The sequence below is a fragment of the Gracilinanus agilis genome, chromosome 2 (genome assembly GCF_016433145.1).
Source record: "Gracilinanus agilis isolate LMUSP501 chromosome 2, AgileGrace, whole genome shotgun sequence".
NCBI lineage: Eukaryota > Metazoa > Chordata > Mammalia > Didelphimorphia > Didelphidae > Gracilinanus > Gracilinanus agilis.
Window position 1 is genome coordinate 62267654 of NC_058131.1, and position 12323 is coordinate 62279976.

Here is a 12323-nt window from a genome sequence, read left to right on the forward strand (position 1 = left end):
TCTGCCTACATTAATGTCCAGTCTCAGGGACTGCCTATTGTCTAGGATGAAACACCAACAACTCCTTAGTCTGGAATTGAAGTTCCTTTGGGCTCTGGTTCTTGGATGCTCTCCATTACTTACCAAATAAACTAGAGGCTTTGGGATTCCTCTGGGATCTCGTTCTAATCAATTCCCCTCCCACTCCTCACCCTCAACTTTTCTTGCTTCATGTTACACATTATAAGATCCTTAAAGGACCCTCATTTTTGTCTATATATCTCTAGTGCTTTGGGGAAGGAAAGGAAATAAGCATTTTTAGAGCACTTACTATCTGCCAGGTATCGAGCTAGGTAGGTACTTCTTACAAATATTATCCCATTTAATCCTCACGATAACCCTGCAGGGTAGACGGTATTCTATTTTACAGTTGAGGAAACTTGAGAAAGAATTTCAGTGACGTACCCAGGGTCACACAGCTAGTGTCTAAGGCTGGATTTGAAGGCAGGTCTTTGTAGCACCATATAGTAAACATTTAATAAAATAATTATTTCTATTCTTAACATTCTACTTGACTTACTTTCTCATGCCTCCATGAAGTATGCATACGGGTCAGTTTCTCATATTTGGAAAATGATTCATCTTTGCCTCCTAAAATTCTTCTCTCCTCAGTTCAGGTGCAGCTACCTTTGTGAAACATTGCCTGATCTTCGGCATTCTCTTTTCCCTCAAAATTTTCTACAGCACCCAGAGGCTGGAGTCTCTCCTAGTCAGCCTCGAGTCTGTGCATGTACTGTATAAGAACATCTTCCTTTTCCATCACCTTAAAGAGATTGCAGAATGTTGTAGTAGAGAGTGGCCTTGGAATCGGAAAGATTTGGCTTTTTAATTGTTGGAAATTAGGCAAGTCATTTTGCCAATTTTCCCAACGTGTAAAATGAGGAGTGCCAGACAATGATTTGCAGATTACTTAGGATAAGATCTGATCTTGACACATCTGGTTTTCCCACTTTTCCTTAGATGTATGTCAGCTGAGTGCTGGGTTAACATTACACAGCCTTCATTGTTCTCTTTTGTTGTATTTTTAATTCTGTAGTTTTAAAAAATGGACATTACTCCAAAGAAGCACACAAAAATCACAGCTTTTAAGGAGCATACTTCAATGGCTATTAGAGATATTTGCAAAGTCAAGTTTCTAAAAAATTTTTTCTCTTAAAATTATGAAATTTTATAACCAAAATTAACTTGATCTATCTAGGAAGATTTTCACATAGGTAGATGGTTTATAAAAAGGTGAAGAATGATAGGCTTCTAAGTCTGACCTAGTCATCGGCATTCAGCAGGGATCAATAGGACCTTTTCTGACATCTTCATTAACTAGCTGGAACAAAGTCAAGAGTTTCAAGAATTGTGCAAGTCCATGTGATTGGAGCAACTGGATCAAAGTACAAAAGAAAAGTATGGTCAAAGATGAAGAAAAAAAAAAGATGCCAAGAACTGACAAGCTATTGCTTCAAAATAAGTCCAAAGTAACCCTTAGGAAACAAGCAAAGACCTTCCCAGGGATCTGGCAGTTGGTGGGGTTGTTACTGATTCTTTTGCAGTGCAATATAGACTCAAGTTGATTGAAAAGTGAGAAGACCCATTCATTAAAAAAAAGAAACAAACAAACAAAAAAACCAAACAGTTCACCTATGAGGCAAAAAACCTCCAAAACTTGTCATGGGTAAGACAATACAAAGACTGGAGTACTGAAGATTGGTAAAAGGTAATTTTAAACTTTTTTTTTTTCATTCAAGGCTCTACCAAAACTAATAGAATTAGTCCAGGGGCACCTATGAATCAACAAGCAATTTATTAAAGGCCTATTATGTGACAGGCAGTGTGCTAAGCACTAGCTTTATAAAGGCAAAAAAATAGTCCCTGCCCTCAAGGAGCTCACAATCTAGTTGTGAGATGACATGCAAAATGTACAAATAAGATATAAGTACAAATATATGTATATTTTCACAATATATACATATATGAGTATGTATATCCCCAAACTGGTGAATTGAATGTGAAGAGAGATTTTGCAAAAATCATATTTGGCAATTATTGATGAATGCATGGTAAAGGGAGGTGTGTGGAAGGTGGGAATTATGTTTAAGACTTGAAAGAATCCAGAGAAATAAGGCTGTAAAATATCTGCCCCTTCCCAATTTTTTTTTTAAACTTCCAATAGGCCTAGAAGTCTTATCTCCATTGAGGGAATGATAAAATCTGATATATTGCTAAACCAAGATGCATGAATTATTATGGAATTACAGAAATTCCCAAATGAAGATGGGATACTGCAACATGGCCATGTACCATGTTTCCCATCACCAAATATTAAAAAAATTTCCAAGATATGGAAATAAATATGCTTCAGTGACTTGTGAATCCAGCTGATTTAAACTCTATTAAGGGGCAGCTGGGTAGCTCAGTGGATTGAGAGCCAGGTCTAGAGTCAGGAGGTCCTGGGCTCAAATCTGGTCTCGGACACTTCCCAGCTGTATGACCCTGGGCAAGTCACTTAGCCCCCATTGCCTAGCCCTTACTGATTTTCTGCCTTGGAACCAATACACAGTATTGATTCTAAGATGAAAGGTATGGGGTTAAAAAACAAAACAAACCAAAAAACCTCTGGGCTACGATCAAGGCTAGATTTGTGGGGGGAAAAAAAAAGACCATTTGTCAAAAGTATACAGTATCCAAACATGGTTAAAGTGGTTTCCTATGAAGAATCAGAGTATGCTTCAAAATCTGATGAATTCAGTGCCAAATAGTGTAAAACCAGTGACTGGAGCTAAAGAGAATATTGCATATTAAAAAAAAAAGATTTAAAATTTGTAAGGTTTATTATAGAAGGTAATCAATTTATTTTGTCCTATTTAAATTCACATATCACTGTGTTGTGAGACTACCTCCGTTTTATGAGACTTCAAGAGAGGATGGATGTATTTTGTAAAGCGCTCTGCAGACACACTAACACATACACACGTCGCTTCTCGAGGATGCGCCTTGAAGGCAGGAGGATCATTTTTCATGAGCATTTCTGTTTTGTTAAGCACTTAAATGTTGATAGGTTTGAATTCCTGAACAGGTGCTTTTTGCTCACCCGTATGTGGAATGGTCTTTCTCCCATCTCCATCAGTTGAAGATCTTTCCTTCCTTCACCGTCCAATTCATTTGCAATCTCTTCCAAATAATCAATAAACATTTATTAAGCACCTACTAAATGCCAGGCACTGTGCTAAGCATTGGGGAATACAAAAAAGAGGCAAAAGACAGTCCCTGCCCTCCAGGAGCTCACAATCTAAGGGGGAGGACAATATGCAAACAAATGTATACAAATAAGCTATATACAAGATAAATAGGAAATTAGCAAAGGGAAGGCACTAGAATTAAGAGGGTTGGGAAAAAGCTTCCTGTAGAAGATGATATTTTATAGTTGGGATTTAAAGGAAGCTAGAGAAGGCAGTAGGTAGAATCAAGGATGGAGAGCATTTCAGGAATGGGAAACAGCCAGAGAAAATGCCTGGAGGTGAGATGGAGAGTCTGGTTTGTAGAATAGCCAGGAGGTCCGCATCACCGGTTTGGGGTACGTGACCCAGAAGGTTCTAAGGTTTAAGACTAAGACAACTGGAAAGGGGTGGGGGAAGGGGCGCTGGATTAGGAAGAGTTTGGAACACCAAATAGAACATTTTGTATATCTTAGGAAAACCCTTTAGTGGTTGAATAGGGATGGATAGGGTTGGGGAGAGCCTGGGGCAGAGCCCCACCGAATTGGGTATTACACGGATCCAGGTATTCTGTGGTGGAGGACCTGCACCAGTGTGGTGGCCGGATCAAAGGAAAAAGGAAGATGCGAGAGACGATGTAAAGGCGAGATGACAGGCCATGGCTGCAGCCTGGCTAGGGGGGGTAAGAGTGAGGAATCTGGGATGCCCCTTGGGAGAATCACTAAATCCACTGTCCCTCCTCCAGTTGAAGTGACTGCATGGTGCAGTGCCTGGATCTTGGCTGTTATTTCACTCACCCTCTCAAAAGTTTCTTATCTTCTTGTTAGTCAATAAGTATGAGTTTCTACTACTGAAAAGTCCGGTGTTAGCCACTGGGTCAACAAAGACTTAAGCCCCTGCCCACAAAGAATCTCTGTTCCATTGGAGAAAAACAGTAAGTACCCATAAAGGTATGTAGAAAATACGTACCAGATACTTTTGGGTGGAAAGGCACTAAACTGGGGATAATCGGGAAAGGGTTCCTAATAGGGAACAAGCTAGACGCAGGCGACTAGGAATTCTAAGACACAGAAGTGAGGCGTGCTTTAGGCTGGGGGAAAAGGACCACCGTGCACACGTGTCATTAGGCGGGGAGTCTACGTAGAGGTCAGATGGTGAAGGATTTTACGTAAGTTCATATTTAACATGTCATGCAAGTCTCAGGAATTTGGCAGTGACTGATAGGCTCAGCCCTGGACTTCAAAATGACCTGCAAGTCCATGGAGGGGAAGAGTCTGGCAGACAGATTTTTAGTTCCTCTCTTTGCCCACTATGGCTAAGTGCACCCATTCCCCGGCAAGGCCAGAAGCACTTGGTGTAGAACTTGGCCCCCTGATGGGCTCTGAATAACGGATCACTTAGGGGCAAGATTAGGTAACCAATCCTTCTGGGCTCCACGAGACAAAAGACGCTTTTTCAACAAGAAGAGTACAGAAGAAGCACGGGCGGATGTTAAGATAGAGCGATCTGAGACTCTCAGGGCCAGGTACAGGTCAAGGAAAGAAGATGATTTTCTCTGGCACTCATTTCTCCCTTCTAATCCCCTCTGGCTACTCAGGGACCCGGAGCCTTCGGCACCCATCTTTCACTCAACACTCATCATTATTGTGCCTCAGACCTCTGGGGCCTTCTCTGCTCTGTAATGAAGCATTTGGTCACAAAAGCTGATGAATGGCAGTGCTTTAATGGCACCCTTCAGAATTTCTCCTTTTTAACTGGCAATATCTTAACTGATTTTAACATTGCAGGCAACTTGGGGAACCCAGTGGGGTAACGTTTCTGGGCAAGAGCACCTCCAAACGTCCTGGGTGCTGTCATCATAGGATTCCCAGTTGGAAGGTGCCCATCTGGCCTGACAATTTTACACATGGAGATTTAAGTTTCCCTGGGAAGTAAGCAGGGTGTCACAGGCCAGCTCCCAGATAACAAGTGGGAAAACAGAGTTTTGAACCTATTTTTGGATGACAAATCTGGTACTCTTTCCACCATTACTACAAAGCTACATTTATGCCCTTTATAGGGATGGAAAGCTGGCTTGCCAAGTGGCAAAATGATCACGATAGGAAGAAGTATCCAAGGAAGACTTAACCAAGACCCTTAAGTACATCCTAAAACTGGACACAGAGAAGACCAGACAATTGAGGCTGAGGCATCAGGCCCAAATGCACGAATATTGAGGTGAAAAGGGTCAGCTGACTTGAACAAGTAAATGGGCAGAGTACAGATCAGAGGGCCACAATTATTTTTATCCTAGTGACAAAAGGCATTTTTTTTTTTTTTGGAGCAAGGGGGTAACAAAAATTTTAAGATTTTGAGGTTTGGAAGGGAGAAAAATGGGAGATAGTGAACAAGAGCAGATGACTAGAGGTGCCATTGGGCTAGAAATCAGAAGACAGTTCTAGGTTCAGCCTGGTCACTAACTATCAGAGTACTGCTAATTAATCAAGTAGAGGAATGGATTAGAAGATCTAAGGCAACAATTCAGGAGCAAAAATTGAGACATCTCCAATGTGGGGGAAGGCAGACATGTAACCATAGATTCCAAAATGGATTGTTAGTTGCATGATCAGAGAGGTAAGTAAAGACTACTAAGCCTCAGTTTTTCTTATCTGTAAAATGATATCTCAGGATACCTAAAAAGTGAGAGGAAGCATTTTATTATATTTTTGAATACAGCAGTTTCAAGTTTACAAAAAGATTTAAGAGAGGGAGGAAGGTGAGGGGGGATGAGGCAAAGAAAATACTTGAGCAGAGGAGGAAAATTTTGTTGTCCATTTAAGAAGTTTGGTAATTAGGTGAAGATGCCTACCAGAGTTAAAGAAGAGCTACTTCTACAGGACAGATAATGCTTAGAAACTGATATCTCTTGAGGAAAACTTTCCTTTTAAGAGAAAGCTGATTTCTGATGCTTCATCTGAAAATAAATCATGTTTGCCTAATCAACGTCATAGGCAGCAATGAAAAGCACATTGTAGGGACAGACAGAAATGAGTCCTGGGTTTTAAGCCCATAATGGCCAAAGTTATGACTGCATTGTGCCTTAACTTCTTCCTTGGTAAAATAAGGTGATCTAAAATCTAGTATAATCTCACCATTCTAGAGAGTGCATGAGATCAGGGGGAGTCTGGTCCCAAGTTTTTAGGGACATACTAGATTCCAGGCTATACAAGAATGAACTTGTGTCTTAGGTTCTGGAGGGCAGGAGAGAATGAATGAATGAAGTTACACAAAGAGGAATAGTTCTTAGTTCAACATATGAAATAACTTTCTAACAACTGGAGCTGTCCAACAGTGGCTGTAGATATTCAGACTTAGCCTGGTTGACCATCTATCAGAGATGCTGTAGAAGAAAGGATTAACAAGTTTTTCTTCTTCCATATTTCTTATCCTCCCCCACCCCCCAAAGGTTTAGTCAAAGCAGTCAAAAAATGTGAAGGAACCTTATTTGCTGAAAATAAAATGAATAAATTTAAGATATTTGTTAATGGAAGGAATTAGGGCTCAGTGATCCATTCTCTACTGTCCTCTGATAAAATAGCAAAAGGTAAGTGAAAGAGTAAGGAATGATGAAGAGGAGCTAATCTTTTGTATCTACTGCATGATTTTTCAAACAGGTCAGAGCTCACGCTGGCATCTACATCCTCCTCAAGAAAGGATGGTGAGTCAGAAGGGAGGTGAGCCTCTAGATAGTGGCAGCTCTAGTAAGGCATTCATTCACTCCCAAAACAGATATTACCAATGGCCCTGGGGAGGAAGAAAGGCAGGGTTCAAAGATTGCATATAAAGATGAGCTACCCGTTACCTCCAATGGCAGAGCCTCTAAACTAAGGCACACTATCACTCTCAATCCGCTGGTATTGGAGCATTCATCATGGAAACATGTTTCTATGTAGAAACTAAAAAAGAGGAATTCCATGGTTGTACAGAAATACCATGTCAGGTGAAGAGGGGAGAGACTGGAGAAGACCAAGCTATTGAAGCAGAAGGGTTCTGACAGTTTTATTTTGGTAAAAGTGGTGATCTGCCTGTGAGTTCAGGAGATGCTGGAAAGAAATAACATGCCTAGCTACAAAACGAAAGTCAACCTTGTGGATCACTTGGGAAGGAACAGGTTGACTCTAAGTACAACCAAAAGTATTTTACAGACTGTTGTCTTACAAAACACAAGAAACTCAGCTTATGGGACAGATATCTGGCAGGAAGACCCTCTGAGCAATAGACTCAAGTTCAACAAGGAAAGGAAATGCTAGCAATTTTTTTCCTAGTAAAGACCAAGAAAGAAGGGGCGCTAGTCCTCCAAATGTTTATTTTGTATACGAGAACTGAAGCATCATATGAAGAATTCTGAACCTGAAGTTAGGAGCTAAGTTCGAGGCCCACCTTTGTGGTCTATTTAATTCAAGCCTCCAATGGCTCCTACAAAATGGGGATAATCTGTAAAATAAGGTGGATGGGATATCAGATTTAAGACTGAAGTGCTCTTGTGAGAACAGAAACCAGTTTCTGGTAGGACTTAGCCCATTATTATCAATAAAATACCCCAAATCATTAAGAAATCATCTCAATTATGAAACTAGAAGGTAAGAGAGCCTCACATTAAGTGCCTCTGTGCTTAAACTAAGAAAGTCCCATTAAGAAAGATTTGAAGGGGAAAGCACTGTTGAGAGATAATAAATGACTTACATGACGTTAGTCTGTTATGCAGAAAAAAAAAAGATCTGAAAACATTTGAGGAATTTATCATGTCCACAAGGAACAGCACAGAAAGGCTGATAAAAGCACGAATGGGGCCGATCACAACAATGAGCAGAATTTTAAGTGGTGAAGCTTGGGTGCTGGGAAAAAGAGGATGAATTTGGACCAAAACCAAACTTGACAAACCCCTACTCAATTCTTCTAGTCTAGGCTGTGGCTTTTCAAGTTAGGTCCCATAGCAGGACTCTTGGTGTGATATGAAAACCAATAGGCAAGGGAGGAATAAGGCTAAGCAATGCAGGCAACCTGGCTCTATTCTTGTAACAAGGCTGAGGAACCACATTTAGGGACTGAAAGATATTCATTTGAATCACGAGATCAAGAATACTGAAAGAGTTAGGAGTTTGAAACATGGATCAAACTTCTAAAAATGACAAGTACAGCCAGGGAAAAATAAAGACTCAGTGGGAGGGAGAAGTGACGTAAGCTTTTCAAAAGCAGAGACTGTCTTTCTCCACATTCTGTACAGATCAGGGTACACTGTGGGCGCTTGGGAAATGTTAAACACCACACAATACGGAAAATGCAGCCGAGTGAGAAGAGATCCAAGGAAAGGAACTGGAAGTGGTACCCAAAGTCCTCATTTCCCTCCTCAAATGCCCGATGTATTAAAGAACAATAGACATTCCCTGACTAGAGTGTGCTCAGAGTATACCCACATCCAAGTTCACAGCACCTCATTGCCAGATGAATCAGAGAGAACTGTTTATAGGATACGTGAGATCTATAGCTAATGAGAAGGGAGGTGCTTGCTTGCTCTGTGAGGTTCGGCAATGACTTTCAAAGATTCTGGATGAGTTATTAATGCTATCAGCCAAAGTTTGAAAAGTAGATACAAGGAAAGAGGACTTCTCTCAGCTGTATTAGGTAGTGTTCTGATTTGGAAGAATGATAAAGCCAAAGACATAAACCACCAAAGGTTCTCCTACAGAAAGAGGCTGAAGCTCCCAAGGGAGAGAGCTTTGACAAGTCAGCTGATACAAAATGCTCATTGATGGGACCTATCCTTTGAGATTTTTCGCTTGTAACAAGGGATTTTCTGATTAGCCCACTATACTTTCTCATTGATGCCAGACTGTGCTTTGACCAACTCTGCTTCCTGGAATCTCCTATATTCCCAATTCATGCTGGATTCTCAAGATTTCTGTAATCTGGGTTTGGATCCTCAACTAAGGGGCTCTTTCATCCTAAGTTTTGTGGATACTCTGAAAGAGTAGGTGTTGGAAACAAAGAGAGAACAAGAATTTCAATGGCAACACGGACAGAAATGCTTCCTGGGATTCAGCATTTCAGACCTGGAGATAATTCATTAACACGAGCACTCTTCTCGCCCAGCAAACTTCATAGGAATTCAGCATGTAGCAGACCCCCTCAAAATCCAAGTTGTTTTGTGGGCTCTTTTCCATATGCTGGAGCAGGCCCTGACTTCCCAGGAACACGGCATGCCATCTGAGGGCAGAGAAGAAAACAAAAGCCTGGCAGCTCTGCCTGTGGCAGCTGGAGAACAGCTTGAAATAAGTCTGGGGATGACAAAATCCTATCAAGCCAGGAACTGAGTTCTTACACAGCTCAAACGAAACTAGCTGTCTAGAGCACATGTTAATCCATTATTATTTATTAGCTGTACAGCAGTATAATTCACCTTCCCAGCTTTCAAACCCCCATTACATATTTTATTACAGTTCTCATGTTGGCTTTCTAAAATAATGAAAAATATCACACAGTACAGCGAAGTACAAAAATGCATCAACCTAGAGTCTGATAGCTAAACTCATAGCCTTTCTTAAAAGCGATACATAGAAGAAAAATTTGTTTGAAATCAGCAAGACTCTATAAAAAGCTTACATTTTTAACATGACAGTCCATATACAAGCATCATTTGTTTGAAAGTTGTGTTTGTTTCACATTATTGTTTCTTTTTAAGATCCAAAATTTAAATTACTGACCTAGCGAAATTTCCTGGCCCAGGTTTTCCAAGGGCTATCATGACCCACTTAAAACCACTGTTTTTGCCTTAACAGAGGATTTGTAAAACACAAAAATACAGCTATAAAACGGAGCAAAGAAAACGTAGATGTGAAATCATAACAAAGTTAATTATACAAGGTTCAAATGCCAGTTCCATGTGCTTGGAATAAAACATTTTCCACGTGGACTTCCATTATTCAGCAAGCAATAGTCTGGGTACCTTTCTTCTACGTGATTGTGATCCATTACTTTTTTTTTTCCAACATTTACATACTATTGAGTCTGTTGTAACTTAATTTGTAAGTTAATTAAAATGCTGGGCTTCTTAAACTGCACTTCTTTCCAACCTCTTAATTAATGGAAAAGATTAAAATGTAAAAAAAAAAAAAAAACCAAAAAAAAAAACCAGGTATTTACAAGCTTGACCATTAACAGATGCTTTGCTAAGAAAGTAGCAAAGTGTTCAGGACAGAAATCAATCATAGCATGCCATATTACTGGTGTGCAGCTAACTCCAAGCCATAGGGAGTCAGGAAAAAGCAAAAATAAAAATGGTTTAAAAGTCTAGGACCCTCCCAAGTCTGCATTTACAATTAAAAACTCTTCTAGGAAGGGAGCGTAGAACTTTGGGAAACCTTGGTGGCAATTCCGGAGTGGTTTACCATAAGGGCTTCAGTGAAGGGCTTCAATGTCTCCATTTCCATCTATCAAAACTGCTTACATGTAAACACGGTCCTTGGACCATCACTGCAATGTTGATCTCAATTTCATCGTCAACCCCCTCAAGGACTCAGTGTGTATTCTAACGTTCCATGATCTGCAACGCTAACATCAAACAGCAAGTTCTAGTTAAATCACAATTTCTACCATAATCTTTGAAGTTTAAGTTCCCAGTATGTTTGGTAAAATGGTCTAAAATGATGCATTTCCCAAAGCCAAGAAAACAAAAGAAAAAGAAAAAATAAGATTGAGCCGTTTAAACACAGCCCAGGCCAGTTCAGTGGGCAGAGCCTTCCTCCATCACCGGTCCATCATGCTAAGAATCATCTCTGGAGTGAGATCTCCATTGGGAGCTTCTACCACAGCAGATTGAGGTTCTTCTTCTTCACCTTCTACTGTTTCTGCATCAGGCTCTTTTTTGACTTCCACTATAATGTTTTCAATTGCACCAGTGTTCTGGTCTTCAACCTGAATGATTGCTGTAGCTAAACAGAATGGGGAAAAACACAAAAAAGCAAAAGAATGTTAAAACCCCTTAATGAAAACACTAAGTTTCTTTCTCGTTAAATGTAACAACAGAATGGGAAGAGACTACTGATTTCAACTGACTTCTTGCCTCAGTTTCCTTGAATAAAGAACTCCAGGAGTGGGTGCTCACCACTTCAGGAGGCAGCCTTTTATGCTTTAGGAGTCTGTTACAAAAATATTTTCCACAGGTCTACCCCTGACCCTCACCAATTTTCCACTCTTTTTTGTGAGGCCAAACAGAACACTAGAGACCTTCAAACAACATAAGACGCCTTGGGCTTCCACCCAAGTCTTTTTTTCCAGTGAAATTTCCCTAGTTCCCGAAATTCTTTCATTTCTAGCCCTTTACATGGTTATTTCCAATCAGGGTTCCTTATTAATAACATGGTGCAGAAGAGACCAAGGAAAGGGTTTAGAAGTTCACCTGGCTAATCCAAGACTACAATATCCAGAGTAGTTCTGTACAAATTAAAACCATGTCAATTCTAAATAAATGTGGATGTAGAGAAAGCAAACAAAGTGTACCAATTAAAAACCAAGACCAAAAACAAGGCTCCACATTATTCTATTATTCAGCAAGCAAAGGGCTGTAGACCTTGTTCTATGATATGGTAACCTATTATCCTTTCTTTCCAACACTCATATACTAGTGAGTATTGTAATCTTTGGAAAGAAACCATGAAACTCCAAGAAGTAGCAACGAAGCCTCAGCCTATACCAATCAATTCACAAGTATTTATTTTATTAAAAAAGAAAAAGAAAAAAAAAGTCCTTGCCGTCTTTCTTGGAATTGATACTAAGTGTCAATTCTAAGGCAGAAGCGTGGTAAGGGCTAGGTAATGGGGATTACCAAGGTCATCCAGCTAGAAAGTGTCTGAGGCCAGATTCAAACCCAGGACCTCCAGTCTCTAGGCCTGGCTCTCAATCCACTGAACCACCCAGCTGTCCCCACAAGTACAGAGCAGATGAAAAGGGTAGGGACTGGACCTATGGGTTTCAGTGACACAGAAAACTCTCAGATGAGGAAAGTCACTCTATCAAAGTGGGTTGTCTGCAACTTAAGAGTCT

At 40.3% G+C, this 12323-nt stretch overlaps 1 protein-coding gene across 3 annotated transcripts in view; it reads right to left on the reverse strand.

Annotated features, from left to right (window-relative positions):
- Window positions 1-9627: 9627 nt before the first annotated feature.
- CTCF (CCCTC-binding factor) overlaps window positions 9628-12323 on the reverse strand; it is a 53323-nt gene continuing 50627 nt past the window's right edge. For all 3 annotated transcript variants that reach the window (XM_044663219.1, XM_044663217.1, XM_044663218.1), the window contains one exon: window positions 9628-11212. In XM_044663219.1, the coding sequence (XP_044519154.1) occupies window positions 11028-11212 (185 nt within the window). In that variant the 3' untranslated portion in view covers window positions 9628-11027. The remainder of the gene's footprint in view (window positions 11213-12323) is intronic.